The following is a 17,059-nucleotide window of genomic DNA, read 5'->3' as shown; positions in this document are numbered from 1 at the left end:
TGATTCGTAAACAGAAGATGATGATACTCTGTCCTCACCCCACCCCTGATTAATGGCAGCCTTTATCTCTCCAGGTCCAAAACTGATGTCAGGCTAACTCCTAGTATCCTGATTCATCAGTTCGAGGCAAAACAAAGTTACTGATATGAGGTGCAACAACACAAAGTACCAGTGTACCATTGCTGTGTCGGTCTCATTGTCTCCTGCAGCACACTTTGGTCTGCACTGTGTTCTGGCTACTCTCTGGTATAGAGTCTATAATATACACTTTCTTGTTTTGTCCACATAGCTAATGCACAGAGAATTACAGTTTGTTGCATAAACTAGTTAAGAAAACAACACAGCAACATTATTTTCTCCTTTGGAAAATTCATAACAAGAAAGAGACATTTCTTGTGTTTATGATTGAATATTGGTTTGAGAGGATGAGTGCAGCACATTTAAACCAACAGATCTCCGAGACAGGATTCCCGCTATGAAAGGTTTGGGATGTTTGAGGTGTTTTGTAACCCTCCCATCATGGTGGGTCGGTAGATTTATGAGTGTGTAATGAAAAAAATCCTCTCCAACGCATCTCGCCTTTGGCTCTCGCTGGGATCCTCCCGCTCGTGCCCTCTGCCTTCCCCTGACAGCTTCAGCTGAGCAGGAGGATGATGAAGTTGCCCTTCACGGTGCACGGTCACATTTTCAACTTTTTGATGAATGTGTTCGACGCTGCAGCGTCCAAGGCTGCAAAACACGGGGCGCGTGCAAACACTGCACTGCACAGCTCCCATATGTTGGCCTTTGTATCAGGGAATCTTTTCCCACTAAACCGGCACTCTGGACTCAGGCCGCCACATTCTTTGGGCATCTAATTTAAATCTTACACGACGGAGCTTTGTACTGTGGAGGGATGAAGGTGATTTAGATGGAGAAAAACGGGAGGTTTAATGTGTAAATGTGTTATTATATTATGAAAGGAAACAGTGTTTCCCTCTTGCCTGTTATTTTTACTTAAACGCGTTTTATGGCCCAACTCCCTCACTGACATTTAACCCTGAATTTGCCTTATTTGTTAAGTTCTGACCTTTTCTGTAAACAGCAGAAAAGAATTTATCTATGATTTTTTTTTTTTTTTGCATCCACACATTAGGAGGAGGCGGAAAGGACGATCCCGGGAATAGCTCTGAGGCCTGCATGCATCACAGGTCATATAAAGGAAATTACCATTCCAGCGTGCTGATGTGAATGTTTGTGCTCCCTGACTGCGGCGTTGACCCCGGCTCAGACCTCCCAGTCACAATGAGGCGCCACATTGATGAGGTCTCTCTCGCAAACACACACTGCAGCGCATTTAACAAGCAAACACTTTAATTGTGTGGAGTTGCTGAGGCGTGAGGTCAGACAGACGTTTTCTGCCAGCAAGGCACAATCGGATCCTGCTGGAGGGCAGAAGCACAATCTTCCGTGCCCTCTGGTCACATTGTGTACATTTGTCTGTTTTCTGCACCAAGATGATAGCATTTCAAGTTTTTGGGCGGTTGCTTTTCACGTGTGCCAGCACATGCAATTTATAGACGAGGCGCAAATATTACTATCCTCGGTCCACATTTATTTGCTATGATTGTTCATCTGCGCCGGATTTTTAGGTACAGGATTCGGTAGATGAATGTAACTAAACCTATTCAGTGCAATGGAATTACAAATAAAGTGACTAAATTTGAATAAATTAAATGAATAAAACAAACTTAACTAACTAACCCTAACTTTCTTTTTTTTATTACTGAGACATCTTTTTATCTACATACTTACAGATGCTTTTAGAAAAATGAATGTGTTTTGTTGCTGGTTTACTTGAAATGACAGTCTGAGTTTCGGGAAAACAAAAGGTATTTCAGGTGTATTTTCAAACAACACCTCAATCCATCTTTCCATCTATTTTAGAATGCTTTGATAGAAACCTCAAAAAAAGAAGTACAAAATAAACAGCTTTTTTTAAGCTCTTAGATTTTCGGTCATTAATGAATACGAACACATCTAAACATAAACATTAACAAACCTGGAAAAATTTGCAAAATTCTGAACACATTTCTGTTTGTGTGCATCTAAAAATAACTATGATGGAGAAAGTTGAACCTGACCTGCAGCTTTTCAGACAAATTTCTCCTTTCAAACGGCAAAATTAGAAGAGCTGGAACCGAGTTGATAATCAGAGACTCACCGCCCTCTATTGACCAGCCGCCACTGGTGGGGATGATTAGAAAACGGAGCCCTGTACCCTTGACAAGAATGTCCCAGTCAGAAATACCAGCTCACTTTATCAGAATAAAACGTACCTTTCAACCCACATTTCCACTGATCAAGAGAAGAAATCATGAGTTTTATTTATTTATGAGTTTTGTTCATACATCAAAGATTTATTTTAGCTCCAAATCACAATAAACAATGCAGGATACAGAGATCATACAAACCCGCTATTCATAAAATCACACATGTTGTAATTTATGGATCTGGTCAAATTCAGAACGGCACAATTAATGTACAAAGTGCAAAATAATCTACTGCCAAAAATTATACAGGGAATGTTTAATGAAAGGGAAAGGGGGATATATTCTAAGGGGAGACCTAAACTTTAAAAAAACCAAAGATTCGAACAAAGATGAAAAGCATGTGCGTATCGAGCTGTGGGGTGACTTTGTGGAACAGTCTGGAGACAGAAATGAAACAAAGTGCAAATATAAATCTGTTTAATAAAAGGTACAAAAAAACATTTTAGGAAGTATGTCTCTATAAATAGAATAGTCTCTAAATAGATTAGTGTTGATTGTAGATTGTGACTAAGTATATGGTATATATGGTATATATTTATTGATGGGGATAGTTTTTTTTGTTTTTTTAATCTGTGTGTATATGTATGTGTGTATGTATGTTCAGTCGTGGCCAAAAGTCTTGAGAATGTCACAAATATTACATTTTCACAAAGTCTGCTGCTTCAGTTTTTATAATGGCAATTTGCATATTGTCCAGAATATTATGAGGCGTGATCAGCTCAAATGCAATTAATTTGCAAAGTCCCTCTTTGCCTTGAAAATGAACTTCACCCCCCAAAAAAACATGTCCACTGCATTTCAGCCACAAAAGGAACGGCTAACTTCATTTCAATGATTCCTCTGTTAACACAGGTGTGTGTGGTGATGAGGACAAGGCTGCAGATCAATCTGTCATGACTGAGTTAGAATAACAGACTGGACACTTTAAAAGGAGGATGGTGCTTGACGTCATTGTTCCTCTTCTGTTAACCGTGGTTACCTGCAAGGAAACCCGTTGCGGTCATCATTGCATTGCACAAAAAGGGCCGAACAGAGAAGTTATACAGCAAGTAATATTGAACCTCAGTCAACCAGCTATCGGATTATCAAGAACTTCAAGGAGAGAGGCTCAATTGGTGCCAAACAGGTTCCAGGGCGCCCAAGAAAGTCCAGCAAGCGCCAGGACCGTCTCCTAAAGTTGTCTCAGCTGCGGGATCGGGCCGCCACCAGCGCAGAGCTTGCTCGGGAATGGCAGCAGGCAGGTGTGAGTGCATCTGCACGCACAGTGAGGCCAGGACTTTTGGAGGAAGGCCTGGTGTCATGAAGGGCAGCAAAGAAGCCGCTTCTCTCCAGAAAAAAACTTCAGGGACAGACTGATATTCTGCCAAAGGTACAGGGATTGGACTGCTGAGGACTGGGGTAAAGTCGTTTTCTCTGATGAATCCCCGTTTCGATTGTTTGGGGGCATCTGGACAAAAGACGAGGTGAGCGCTGCCATCAGTCCTGTCTCATGTCAACAGTACAGCGTCCTGAGACCGTTCATGTGTGGGGTTGCTTCTCAGTCAAGGGAGTGGGCTCTCTCACAATCTGGCCTAAAAACACAACCATGGATAAAGAATGGTACTAGAACGTCCTCCGACAGCAACTTCTCCCAACCATCCAAGAGCAGGTTAGTGATGAGCAATGCCTTCTCCAGCACCTCGCCTTAAAGCAAAAGTAATAGCTGAATGGCTCACGACCCAAAAAGATTTTGGGTCCATGGCCAAGAAACTCTCCAGATCTTAATCCCATTGAGAACTTGTGGTCAATCCTCAAGAGGCGGGTGGACAAACAAAAACCCACAAATTCTGACAAACTCCAAGCATTGATTATGGACGGCCATCAGTCAGGAGTTGGTCCAGACGTTGATTGACAGCATGACAGAAAGAACACTGCAAATATTGACTTGTTTCATGAACTCAGTGTAATTGTCAATAAAAGCTTTTGATACTTATGGAATGCTTGTAATTATATTTCAATATACCATAGAAAGATCTGAGAAAAACACCTAAAAACCCTGAAGCAGCAGACCCTGTGAAAATGTAATATTTCTGTCATTCTCAAAAACTTTTGGCCACGACTGTATATGTATATACATATGTGGGTATATATATAATGATATGTATGTAGTATATGGTTTGTAATTATATATCCATCCATCCATTTTCTTACGCTTATCCGTTTCCGGGTCACGGGGGTGACAGTCTGAGTACCGTCACCCAGATCACATTGCACCTGATTAAGAACCTTCCTGCAGGTGGTTATTTAATTTTATTTATTTAATTATTAAAATCTAATTCTTCAAATCCTAAAAATCGAATCCACTTATCTGACCTGTCGGTTGTGGTAGTCATGAGTCCGGGCCGAGGGGAAAGAGATGTAACAAAATTTCACTGTAAAATAACAGTAAAATACTGGCAGCAGGGACGCCCGTAATTTACTGTTATTTTACGATACAACTCCTGGTATTTATTTCAAGTGTATTACCGTATTTTGAATTACGGTATATGGCCGTAAAATAACGGTGGCAGTTGTGGTTATTTTACAGCGAATCTACTGGAACTTATTTAACAGTATAATACTGTTTATTGGATTACAATGCATTGTAAGTAATCAGATTATTGAGTGTAGTTAAGTATATGAGCTTAAAAAAACAAACCAATTTCTCCACATTTATGGTGATCAGAAAAAGAAATTAATAAATCCCCACATATTTTGCAGCTTTGTCCCTTTAAAGAAAAACTTGATGATGTAAACCAGCTTCAAATGTCCATTCCTAAGGAAAGAAGGAACAATATAGAGCAAGTTACTGATGACTGATTAAAACTGGTATTTCCATAAACAGAGCCTATCCGAAAAATGTTTATTTCTCCCAAATGTTAAGTGTGTGTGTGTGGTTTTATTACAAAACAAAAACAACCATCAGTTGGGGATTGTGCAATTCTGAAGTGGCCTTTTAATGAAGCCAATAGGAAATCTTTGGTGAGATAAAATCTGCCACTGCACAAACCAATCCTGCAAATTGCAAACACAAAAACCCTGTATGAATCAGTGGGATTCAGAAATTGGCACTAGGCGGGTGCAATGAGTCAAAAGCCAGTTATTGCTGCTAAATAGAATAGAAGTTCTGCAAGGTCTCTTTTCACTGATGCAAAAGGAATTATGTTCAATCATTTTATTTTGACCTTCTATTAAATAATTAGACAAGATTAGTCTAAATGCATTCACCTCTGAGAAATAATTCAAAGAGTACACTTTTCTCTGCAGAGCAAGTAACCTTTTATTAAATCTAAACACTGAAGAGTACAAATAACAAGGTACAAACCATATGAAGGTTGTTTTAAAATTCCAAAAATTCATATGGGTCAAAATCCTCCGTCCATATTTAAATAACAGGATGTGAAACAGTAATAAAGTCATTGAGTATAAATATCTGAAAATAGAACTGTATAAACATATTAGAACCAAAACACATTTATTTAAAACCATTTACCCCCCCTTTTAAAAAAAGACACATTTTTCAATTCAATGTTTAGTCTCCTTTTTTTTTTTTTTTAAACAAACATTTAATAACTCCTTTTTAAATCATTTTAAACAGGTTGAAGGAGGCAGGATCCAATTCATTATGTTAACCGGGTAAAAACAGCGAACACGAAGATGATCTGAGAGGATGTCACACCGACTCCGCAGCCTTGAGCTTCACAGTGATGTTACTGTACGGTTTAGTCTGACGAACAGTCACCTGTCCAGCGGAGACAAGCTCTGTAGGAATATCACAGATCAACATCAACTCAGACTCAAACTCTTTCACGCTGAAGGAGATTTCATCATACATGTAATTAGACAGCTCAGTTATGAACAGAGACATCTTGTTTGCTTGGACTTGATTTCCTCACCCAGCAGTTTGATGAGTGTGTGCGCTGCAGTGAAGCGGTCGGCCCCCGGGGGCAGCAGCGAGTGAAAGGAGACTTTACCAAGCCTCTGTAGGAGGGAGGTGATCAAGCTAGGAGAAGAAAAGAAGAGGGTGAGCAGGGTATGATGAGATGCAACTACAGCCATTGCTGCCCCCATCACACCGGCTGGTTCCCCAAATATGTGAACACATTTATTAAGATCATCAACTTGGAGAGATTATAAGACTGATTGGTTTCGCGGCCTTGCTCTGGAGTCAGGATCGTGGTGAGGGTGGGAACAATAAACCATTTGATCCAATGACCTTCAAGTCACAAGCCCACACCTCTGTAACCTCCAGACCACCACGCCACACTGCAATCTGCTATTACTGCAATGGACCACCAGGGGGCAATGTGAACATTTGATCTTGCTGTAGTCAGTGTTTAACATAAGATATTGCATGTCCCAGGAAAATTGTTGCAATAATGTCAAATTTGAAAGTTTTAGATAAGTACACAAGGGAAATATGGGCATGAGCCAATGCAGAATACTAAAAACACCCAAAAAATTGTACCATAGATACATTTTCTTCATCCTAATTCTAAGTAACACCCCAAAAATTATGTTTGAATTGTAGTTTTCCTGCACCGCTTTGAAAATAATGTAATTACATTCAAATTGTACAGGTAAAACTAATATCATTGCTCGCTGGGCTGTGAGTTCATGAAACGTAAGACTGTCTTTGAACACATCTCAGGTACGACTGCTGCAAAACAAGAAATAGAGCAGAAGCTCAGCAGAGGCTCTTTAACTTTGTGGAAAAAGCTCTCAGAAAGGAGCCTGGTTTCTTCTACGTTTGAATAGATTTGGCTCATCTAAGTGGCTTTTATAGCCATGCTCAACGCTGGAGGATCCATCACACTGTGTGACGGCATGGCACCATTACATCAATAAATCTGTAACACACTATATTCATTTTCAAAAACATTATATGACAGATATCACGGCTAATCCAGGATCTTAAAAGCTTTTCATGGCTTTCTTGAAGTAACTGAGAAAATCCTGGTAAGCTTCAGTTTTTTTTTTGGGATGTCCGAAGCACCTGAGCGTTTCCCTGCACTCTACATCAGTCTGAGCCTCGGGCATCTCGATCATTTCTTCGGCAATGGGCTCCATCAGTGGCTGGACATCCTCCTGTATGGACCTACAAACACACACACACACATTTGCAAAGCATTACTTGTGGATATAAACTATTCTTAGCTTGAAAGGCTAACTGTACCAACTCAGTGCCCTAATGGAATAATTCCAACCTTCGCTCTGAAACTACATTTTAACACTTGTGTGAATACAAATCCAGCATTCTTCTCCCCACCAGGTAGATCAAATCCCACTAAGTGCAGTAAGAGGTTTCAGACCCCACAAAGACAGAAAAACACGCGTACACACACACAGACGCGCTGTTTCATATCCATCTCGTCTGTCTAACCATCTGAGACTTACCATCTGCTGACGGGAGTAATCACATCGCTCACAGATTTATCTTCTTTGGACACGTCCAGCATCACATCCATCGCAGCTGTTTAAACACACGCACACACAGACGCTTCGTGAGTTACTGGACGTTTGAAGTAAATGATGTGCTGCCAAAACATGATGCAATAACTAATGTGATGTGTCTGAGAAAGAGAAATGCCCACATGACAACTCAGCAGGATGCAGTCCTGACTCGCGGGATATCTGCAGCAGACGGACAGTTTCATTAAATAGAAGCAAGCTTCAAATCACATTGGTGTCGAACTGAACAAAACTGTAAGATCGCTGCTCACAAACCTTCAATACCCATCAAAGTTTGAGATTATTTATTGAGCTCTCGCCACTGTTATTTGACATCATCCACACAGGTTGAACTCTGAGCTCCTCTCTCATTGTAGCTCGACACACACCCACCTCCTTCCTCTTTCTCTCCGCTCTCAGGATCTCTCTGTCCTGTTCGGACTCCACTCCGGCTTCCTCCTCCTCCTCCTGTCCTCCTTGGTCTTCATCCTGGAGGGCCGTGATAAAGGCCTGCTGTTTCCATAATGCCTGCAGGTCAGCATGGAGGAGAGCTGTGGCAGGGGAAAATGGATCAAATGGCTATTGTGAGTATTTTGGACCTTTTTAAAGACCTTTTGACAAGTCTGGTAGCTGCAGCAAAAGAAATCCTGATTGCCAGGATGTTATAACGTGCTGTAAATAGTACAAATAAAAGCTTCAGAGGTCCTACAAAGTAATGACTTTATCCTTGTACAGTACAAGGCTTGTCACTTAAGATCCTGATATGTAAAGCTAAAAGCTATAAGCTTTATTGGTACTGACATCCACAGGGGGCGCTGAAGAGCTGAGCTGGGGTGGGAAGCAGGGTCAGACTGTGGAAGTCCAGCAGCACCTCCGACTGAGAGAGGAAAGACAAAATGTTACTTTCAGAGGTGATCAGAAAACATTAATCTGAGCAGAGTTGAGATAAGAATCTAATCATATCACATATAATATATCAGAAGGAGGGAAGGAAAAGGAGTTTGGTGAAGAAGTCAATAAGCCCAGAGGGCTTGGAGAAAAGGGAGTGGAGAGCAGGAGTTTAATTAACTGACACCCTGGTGAATAGACACTTTGATGGCAGAGATTTGATTACAGAGCAGCAAAGACAGAAAATTCAATAGAGCAATGACACACTGATCTCTACAGTGAACCTCGGGAACGACCTGCATTTATCTGCAGGACTACAGGGAAGTTATTATACTTGGGTCGGGCAGCACAGCGGTCACCATCTACATGTCCTGATGTAAATCCAGGCTCTGCCCTTTTTTTTTTTTTTTTTGAGTTTGCATGTTCTCCCTTGTGCCTGAGTGGGTTTTCTGCAGAGAATCAACCGTCAAAGGTTAATTAGGGACAGTAAACGACTGTGTTCAAAACAAATACAATATTTAATATTTCTAATAAATCATGTGTTTGGTCCATTTTTAAACTCAAAGTCGCACCATCATGAGGTATTTCAGCCAATGAAATGAAATCTTCATTTAAACTCAGTCATCAGAATGAGCTGCAGCAGCACCGCCTGGCGTCGAGACTTTAATTTGTATAAATAAAAAAATGTTTATGTGTCAGAGAGAGCAATCATAGCTAGTTAAGACTAACAAGTTCATCAACCATACATATCAAGTTGTTTCTTCTCGATATTATAGTCTCTGATTTGTTAACAGGTTATTTGTGCTTTTTTTAATTTTCAAACTTGTTATTTTAATTATACTGTGATTAGAATTTTCACACAATCATACATTTTCTCCACAGCTAAACTAATTTCTGCCCAAATTAATGTGACAAAATGTGAAAAGAAAATCATTTATGTGTCCAACGGGGCATTTCATACCAAACTGATGTAAAAATAGAGAGTGAGCCTCGGTAGATAAAGAAATGAGCACATGATGTCCGTTACAGTGGGAGCTGGAAGACTGAAAGCGAAGCAGACGACCTTGAAAATGGAGCAGATGCAGAAAAGCGATACGTTCTCCATTCATGACCTTATCTCGGAGCGTCGGGAGAACAGAGATGGCCGGTAGGAATAACCTTCAAAGGGCTACTTCCTCCAGTTCTGATCTGATTGCTTTTCAGTCTGTTCCTATATCTAACTGGACCAAAGTCATTAATTTCCCACCTATGCAGACACGGCATGCTTGCGATCTTGTGTTTTGTCGCAAATGAAATAAAAACATTCTCAGTCTCGGGGAAATCCATTGGAAGTTGTTCATGTGCAGCAGCAACTTGTCATTGAGTTTGATTACCAGGTCCAGTGTCTCAGCCAGCGGGTTCTCGATCTGCTCCTTCATTGCTCGGTCAGAGAGCTGGATCTTGGGATCTGCGAAGACCAGCTGACGCCGGCGTCCTGCGGCGCTCTTCCTGACCGGACCAACGGTCAGCTGATGGCAGACCGAGAGAACGCTATTGAAGGCATCTGTTCACTATCTAGTGTTCACTCTCACAGAAAAAATAAAAATAAAAATAAAAATCAATGTTTCATCTGAACCTCACCTCGTCAAAAGAACTTAATGAGGTTCTATCTCTGCTGTCTTTCCTCGATGGTCCAGAGGGGGGAGATGGCAGGGCAACCTGCACAGGGGTCATCTCCCGGGGTGCGTCTCCCCCGGGAGCCTCCGCGGGTTTCCCCAGCTCCTCGTCCAGCTGCCACACGCCGTCCAGCTCCGTCCTCACCATCGTCTCCTTCAGCCTGCAGTCATTGAACCGTCAGTACAGTCAGTGTTTGTGCCTCAGCAGACTAAATCAGACACAACTAATGAAACAAGATGAAATTAGACTGGCAGCGTGATCCTGAGCTCATTAGTGTCGCTTTAAAGTTTGTTGATAAGACTCACTGGTCAATAAATGACCCGGCTCCCTCGGCCTCCCCCGTCCTCTCCTCGGTCTGCTGCTCGTCTCCTGAGTAAACAAACATGGACAAAATACTTACGGCCGTTAAAATGACAGCAAGTCCTCCAAAATGATCTCAATTGATAAAAGCCGACTGAGCAGGAACAGGCTTTCTTTTTGTTGCTAAATGGAATCTCTACAATCTTACAGCCGCTGTAATGAAAGAAAGTGTGAAAGGAAACTCAATCTTTCAGAATGTTGCTGTATTTGCCACCAATGAGCAGGTGTGGAATTTATACGTCCAGATTGCAATTGAAAAGCTGCCAAAACGTTCGCCGTGAATTTGCCTCACACACAGGACTTTCATTCAGGAGAATCAAATGAATGTCTGAGGCTGCATGCTGGTGCAGTGGTTAGCGCTCTCGCGAGAAGGTTGTGTCTCTCATGTTGGCAGAGTAGATTAATAATCTTAACTCTGTCACTCCTGCCAGTCAAAACGACAAAAGCAAAAGCCTACGGCACCTTCTTATACCAAGCAAGATAAAAGCTGAATATGGAGAGGCGTTATGGTCATCAAGCGGGAAATAGCAGAAACAAACACCTCCTCGAAACAGATCTGGCTGGTCCAACAGGAGGTCGATGTCTCTGGCTGTCGCTTCGAGAAGGTCATCACCCTCAAAGTGCTGCAAGAGAAAAACAAAACAAAACGATGAGACGAGATTCTTATCAGGGAATGTAAAATCCTCAACATGGCGATCAAAATTACAAACTAAAGATGAAGTGATTATAAGTGATGTGGAACAAAATGCCAAATCGAGATCCAGCCAAGACGTACAAGAAGTTTAGGAATCATGTTTTTGCCTGCAAAGCAAATGTAAACCCTCAGGACGAGAGGAGGCGGAGGACAACCGGAATGAGAGCGACGTATCTCCGTAGACAAGCCGTGAGCGCAGACTGATGTAATTACGTCAGATCTTATCAGGCCAAAACGGACTTCATCAGCTGATGAGGCTTGAGGAGGAGCGTTATCAGTCCCTAAGTGACAGAATGAGAAGCCTAATAGTGTGTGAAGGAACTGCTGGGCCGAGACTCACGGTGGCGAAGCGCAGGTGGATTTTACAACTAAAACAATGTGACTCCGCACTCCTTTATCCACTGTGAAGACGAAGAGGTGAATTCAGGACAGTCATTTAGACATCGGGTATTTTATGCCCTCATTCCTCTGCACCATTAACTTTACTGCTTTTTACCCCCCCCCCCCCCATTCAGAAAATAAATGGATCTCCTGAACATATCTCTTAAAGAAAACCTGGTCTTGCTTGGACAATAAAAACCAGAACCTATACAAAAGTAAACTCACGGGTCTGTCATAAATGCACAGACCTTTGCGGGCCTCCACCACGCAGCAGGACATGGAAGGTGGGACTAAAAACAGCAGCCAACATGTGACAAAGACGGTAAGCAGAGCTGCTGTGGGCACAAGGTCCACATCCCCCGTCCAGTGATTCACCAGGACGGCACGCTGCATCGAAAAATGATGACGGGAGTTGTTTTCCCCTCCCCTCGTCCTTCGAATGTGACAGCGAGTTTACCTCAGCAGTGTTGATGACGAACTGCTCCTTCTCTGTCAGGGTGATAGCAGCTGGAGTCGACCTGAAACCTGGTTCAGCACAGCAGGAGGAATTAACAGGCGGCCATGTTTGAAGGATGCGAGACAAGCTGAGAGTCACCTCAGTTAATGGCGCTTGAATAGCCGGCAAAAAAAAAGAAAAAAGAAAAAGAAAAGAGAGAGGGATCTGAGCCCGGCTTGTGAATGAGATTACTCTTCCCAGGGCTCAGTATATAGTCACAATTTCCCAGAAAGGAGAGACTATGAAACTTTAAATGTAGTAACATGTAAACACATCACACAAAGCTGCTTCAACATCAACCACAGAGCAGGAGAAACTGAAGAATCTTACCTAAATCTGGTTTAAGGTATGTAATTCTATGAACTGTCACTTTATGGATAGCAAATGTAGAAACATAAATACAGAAAATTTGCCCATTTTAAACAATGTTGGTTTCCAATGGAGACTTTTAAAACCTTCCCGTCATCATTTGTTGTCAGTACATTGGAATATAACTAAAGACTCTTGAGAGAAACACATGAAATGACTGCTTCCTTTAAGGTTTCTTGGAACCATTACAATAGAATGACCTCATCAATCCATTAGGACTTGTCAAACTTTTGAAAAGTGGCCTGGACTGAAGTAAACCAGAAAAAAAGAAAAAGAAAAAAGAAAGAAATCAATCTCACCCTTCTCGTTGGGTGTGTTGTCAGAACTGGGCACCAGGGAGTGCTCTTCAATCACAAACTCTGCCTGGAAACAAACATGACAGACATTAAGCAGCAAACACGAAGTAGAAACTTTCATTTTGAGGTGACCGAAAGTACCAGTGAAACACGAGGTCAACGTTCATAACGAAATAGTGATCTTTCTTCTTTTGTTTCAACGAAGCACGAAGCTGCTTTGTCCAGGTGAACCACAGTGGTGGACCTGCGTATAATGACCCGGGTGTGACGGCACACGGCCTGCCTGCCACCACCCGATGCTCCGGCGCAAAACATTTTAATTCCTAGTTACAGACGTCTTATATTTTCATTGGTATTCTGCCCATACTGCTGTCCCTGCGCTGTGTATTCCCGTGTGTTCATGAATAAAGCTGCGAAATTGCTTTTACACAGCAAAATATTCCACGTGGGGCAAAGTTCAGCCACGCTGGTCAGATTTAGTGCACCCATCGCAAATGACAATGATTTACTGTCTGACAAAGGCAAAGGACTGAAGGGAGGAGTACTGCACACGTAATGGTAAAGTGGGAGTGCCGCACACTTACAATGTATAAGGTCATAAAATAAGGATTTATGAGGCTTGTTTCCAAGAGCATCTGAAATCTGAAAAGATAAGACGTTCCCCCTCCCCACCCCCCAAGCCGGGACCATACAGTTTGGATTAACTACAGCAGAACCTTTACTCACCTCATTTAAATCGAGACGGAATTCTCATGATTTGAATACGTTACTCCTTGAAATCATTCAAATTTTTCACTTTTCGAAATGCATTTTTATTAGCTTCATTAAAAAAATAAATCGTTTACCACATATTCTCTTGTTTTAATTGCACTTTTATTTTCTGAATGTCTTTTTTATTCCTATGATTTTAATGTAATTCTCTGTATTTCTTTGCCTCTGTGAAGCACTTTGTACCTGGTGTATGAACGGTGCTAAACAAATGAACTCTCCTACATACTTTAAGTTTTGACGTTTTTCAGTTTATAGCTAGTTCAGGTGTGCGCGTTAAAAACACACCATGTGTACTTTATATGGACTGGGGAGCTGATCCGGTCCCATGAGACCAAAGAAGGGGTCCTGAGCTCCTTCAGCTTCCTCCATCGTGTGCAGACGGTCGGGAACATCCAACACCATCCTGCCAGGTACAAATGAATTGTGATTCCCCACGGTTATTACACAAACCTTTAATATCGCACTGCATGATGTCATTAAAAGGAACTCCTGGTTTTGTGGATTCACAAATGAACGTCCAGCGTGTTTAGAGTGCGCGATGATGAGACATTTCATCTGCAGACATGAGAGCTCATATGTTACTGCTGCGCCAGGATGTGGCTTATCAAACATTTACGAAGCCACTCACGTGAAAGTGGCTCACTTCGTCCATCGCTCACTCAACAAAACCCAACCTTCTTTGTGTTTCCACAAAAACAATCCACCTCATTAATGTGGCATAATCTCAGATGTGCCAAAGTACAAAAGTCTGCCTGCGAATCTTTAAGAGCGGACCTTTCAGATTCAGCCATGTCGATATGGATGCAGCTTTTGAAGCGCACCAGGCGGCCGATTGTCTGTTGGACCTCCTCTGGAAAACAGAAAAAGGACTTGTGATAAGCTCGACTATGCCATACCGAAATTATGTACAAACAATGTATTCACACATAACTGAAGCCTTGGGAGGTTCTATTCTATTCTGCTGGTGGATGTAATTAAATACCATTGCCAAATCCATTGTGGACAATAGGCAGTGGCTGCTTTCTTGGCTTCTCCCACTGCCGATCATCCTGCGTTGCGTTTCACTGTTTTGATCAACCGTGACAACAGCATGATTGCAAATCTGCCTGATGCAATATCAGTATCAGGGTGTAATTTAACACCTGCATGAATTGAGAGTGTTGAGCTGTGTTGGATAATATTGCTTTTATCAGCTGCTGGTTTCCAAATGGCACATGTCAGGGTGTGTTGAGAAGGAGTAAACAGATGTATGATGACGGCCCAGTTTTGGTTTTAACACCCGAACGGCACCTCTGAGATTGAGAACTTACAAAACAATTGCTTGGAGGCATTTTCTATAAGCACAACAAACAGCATCTCCACCTCTAAACTCAACTAACAGAAAAAAGTTTGAACAGGAAAATATCCCAAATAAAGACACGAATAAGGGACAAATGAAATTAATTGAGTTGCTTTGGCTTAGAAGTCACGTGGAAATCTTCAGAAATAGTTTGTGTATTCTGTTGATAATCCCACAGAAGTAAACAGAAGTAAAAAATGATTCCTAAATGTTTTAACCCAATCCAAGAGGATAGCCCGAGCAGAATCTTTTAGTTTCTTGACTTTCGACCCGTCATTGAGCCCGTTTTTTCTCTCTCACCGAGCAGGATGACACACTGCCTGTGGTACACTACGATCACTCCGTACTGCAGCTGGGACGACAGGTACAGAGAGAACCGCGGCTTCGGCTGGTTTGGTTGAGGTGCAGGAACCCGTGCGGTCACGTAGTCCAGGATGTCCCCGCTGAAAACGTTGAACAAAATCAGCGACACAATCTACACTCAACAAAAAAGAATAGAGAAAACACATGGACTGTTCTTGTTTGTGTGTCGCCTGCTGAGAGTGAAAATCTGATTTCGACTTTATCTTGAAGTGCCTTCTTACCCCCCTATTTTTCTTTTTAATATAATGATATAAAGGTGACTGATACATGTAGATTGTTCTATATTCAAATAGGGCTGGGTACTGGGTGGTCAATTTCTGATGGTGCCATGCTGCTTACATTTTTAAATAATGGTCAACATGTTAAATTCAACTATGATACCTCATTAAGTTTCACACTAATTAGTGGAAAAAACCCAAACACTTTTTACTTTTGCGATAGTATTAGAGCAGGTATTTCAAACACATTTTAGTTCAGGGGCTAAAAAATACAGCCCAGTTTCATCCTGAGTAGGCCAGACAGGTATAATAATTCCATAATAACATTTTAATTTAAACTTTAAAGTTTGTCTTTGTTGTGGTGACGGGTGCATATATATATATATATATATATATATATATTTGTTCAATAAAACCCAAACAATTACTACGCAAAATCAACACAATCTCAACATAAAGCCATTTTAATGATACTTTCTTGTAGAAAATACAATGAATAATCCGAAAACCTTCTTGTAGCTGTTGCATGTTTTTACAAACCCACAGTGACAAGATGAGACTAATGCTTTGAGGTAACTATCTTTCATGTCAGCATCAACAATACATCAGCTCAGGTCTCAGTCATGTGCTATGTTCACTACTCTTAGGAAATGTGTTAAAGAACACCTATGACATTTTTACAATTTGCTTGGTGGTTCGGTGGACCGGACTGGAGCCTCTTGCGGGCCGGTTTTAGCCCACAGGCTTCGTGTTTGACACCCCTGGGTTAGAAAAACTACTTAATCACACATAATAGAAAAAGAAAACTTAATTTGTCAAAGTCAGACACCAATATCAGATGGGCTACTGGGAAATAAATAAATGTGACTGGTTTATTTTTCTGATTTCTGACAAGAACTAAAAACGGGACAAAGTAAAAATGGTGATTCTTACCATGTTTGTTTGATATTGACGCTGAGCAGCTCTCTGCGATTCACCCTGATCCCCTTAGTGGCTGCTAACCTGAACAAATAAACATTCAAAATGTTTATAAACATTTCTCGGCTAGTTCACAAACAGATGTGAGCCATAGCAAAGGATTTTCTGTGATTACTGAGTAGTAAAGTTACATCCCAGGCAACAACTAATCAAACTTCTTAAAACTCACCAAATCGTGGAGAAACATCCAGACTGTCGGTGGAGGACAAATGGATAGTAGAACATTTTTTTCTTTGTTGTTGTTAAAGATGAAGAAGTTTGAGAGTGTGATGGATGGAAAATGGAAAAGTTTAGCTGGTTGAGAATTGGCGCCGATTGCGTCCCGCGTCTAATTACTCGACCAATCAGAGAGCAGGGATTCAAGTTGAACGTAAACAGCCGTGGGGCGTTCAAATGCTCCAGAAACATGGCATTTTAGGGAATCGTTTCTAAAACAGTGTACCTATCTTGTCTTGTTCAGTTTGTAATC

General features: G+C 41.5%; 1 protein-coding gene across 1 annotated transcript; it reads right to left on the bottom strand.

The window, feature by feature from the left end:
- Positions 1-6,003: 6,003 nt before the first annotated feature.
- rec8b (REC8 meiotic recombination protein b) lies at positions 6,004-16,815 on the bottom strand (the record flags this gene model as incomplete). The annotated part of the gene is made up of 17 exons (XM_080489949.1): positions 6,004-6,092; positions 6,227-6,333; positions 7,327-7,428; positions 7,728-7,803; positions 8,171-8,332; positions 8,583-8,658; positions 10,043-10,177; positions 10,290-10,485; positions 10,631-10,694; positions 11,227-11,308; positions 12,218-12,285; positions 12,925-12,988; positions 13,987-14,095; positions 14,467-14,542; positions 15,332-15,474; positions 16,546-16,614; positions 16,760-16,815. 17 exons carry the CDS (start codon positions 16,813-16,815, stop codon positions 6,004-6,006), a joined length of 1,674 nt encoding a protein of 557 aa, XP_080346075.1.
- Positions 16,816-17,059: the final 244 nt, after the last annotated feature.

This window comes from Lipophrys pholis, assembly GCF_963383615.2.
Source record: "Lipophrys pholis genome assembly, chromosome: 20".
Lineage (NCBI taxonomy): Eukaryota > Metazoa > Chordata > Actinopteri > Blenniiformes > Blenniidae > Lipophrys > Lipophrys pholis.
Note: the sequence above shows the minus strand (reverse complement) of the source record. Positions and strands in the feature narration are given on the sequence as shown.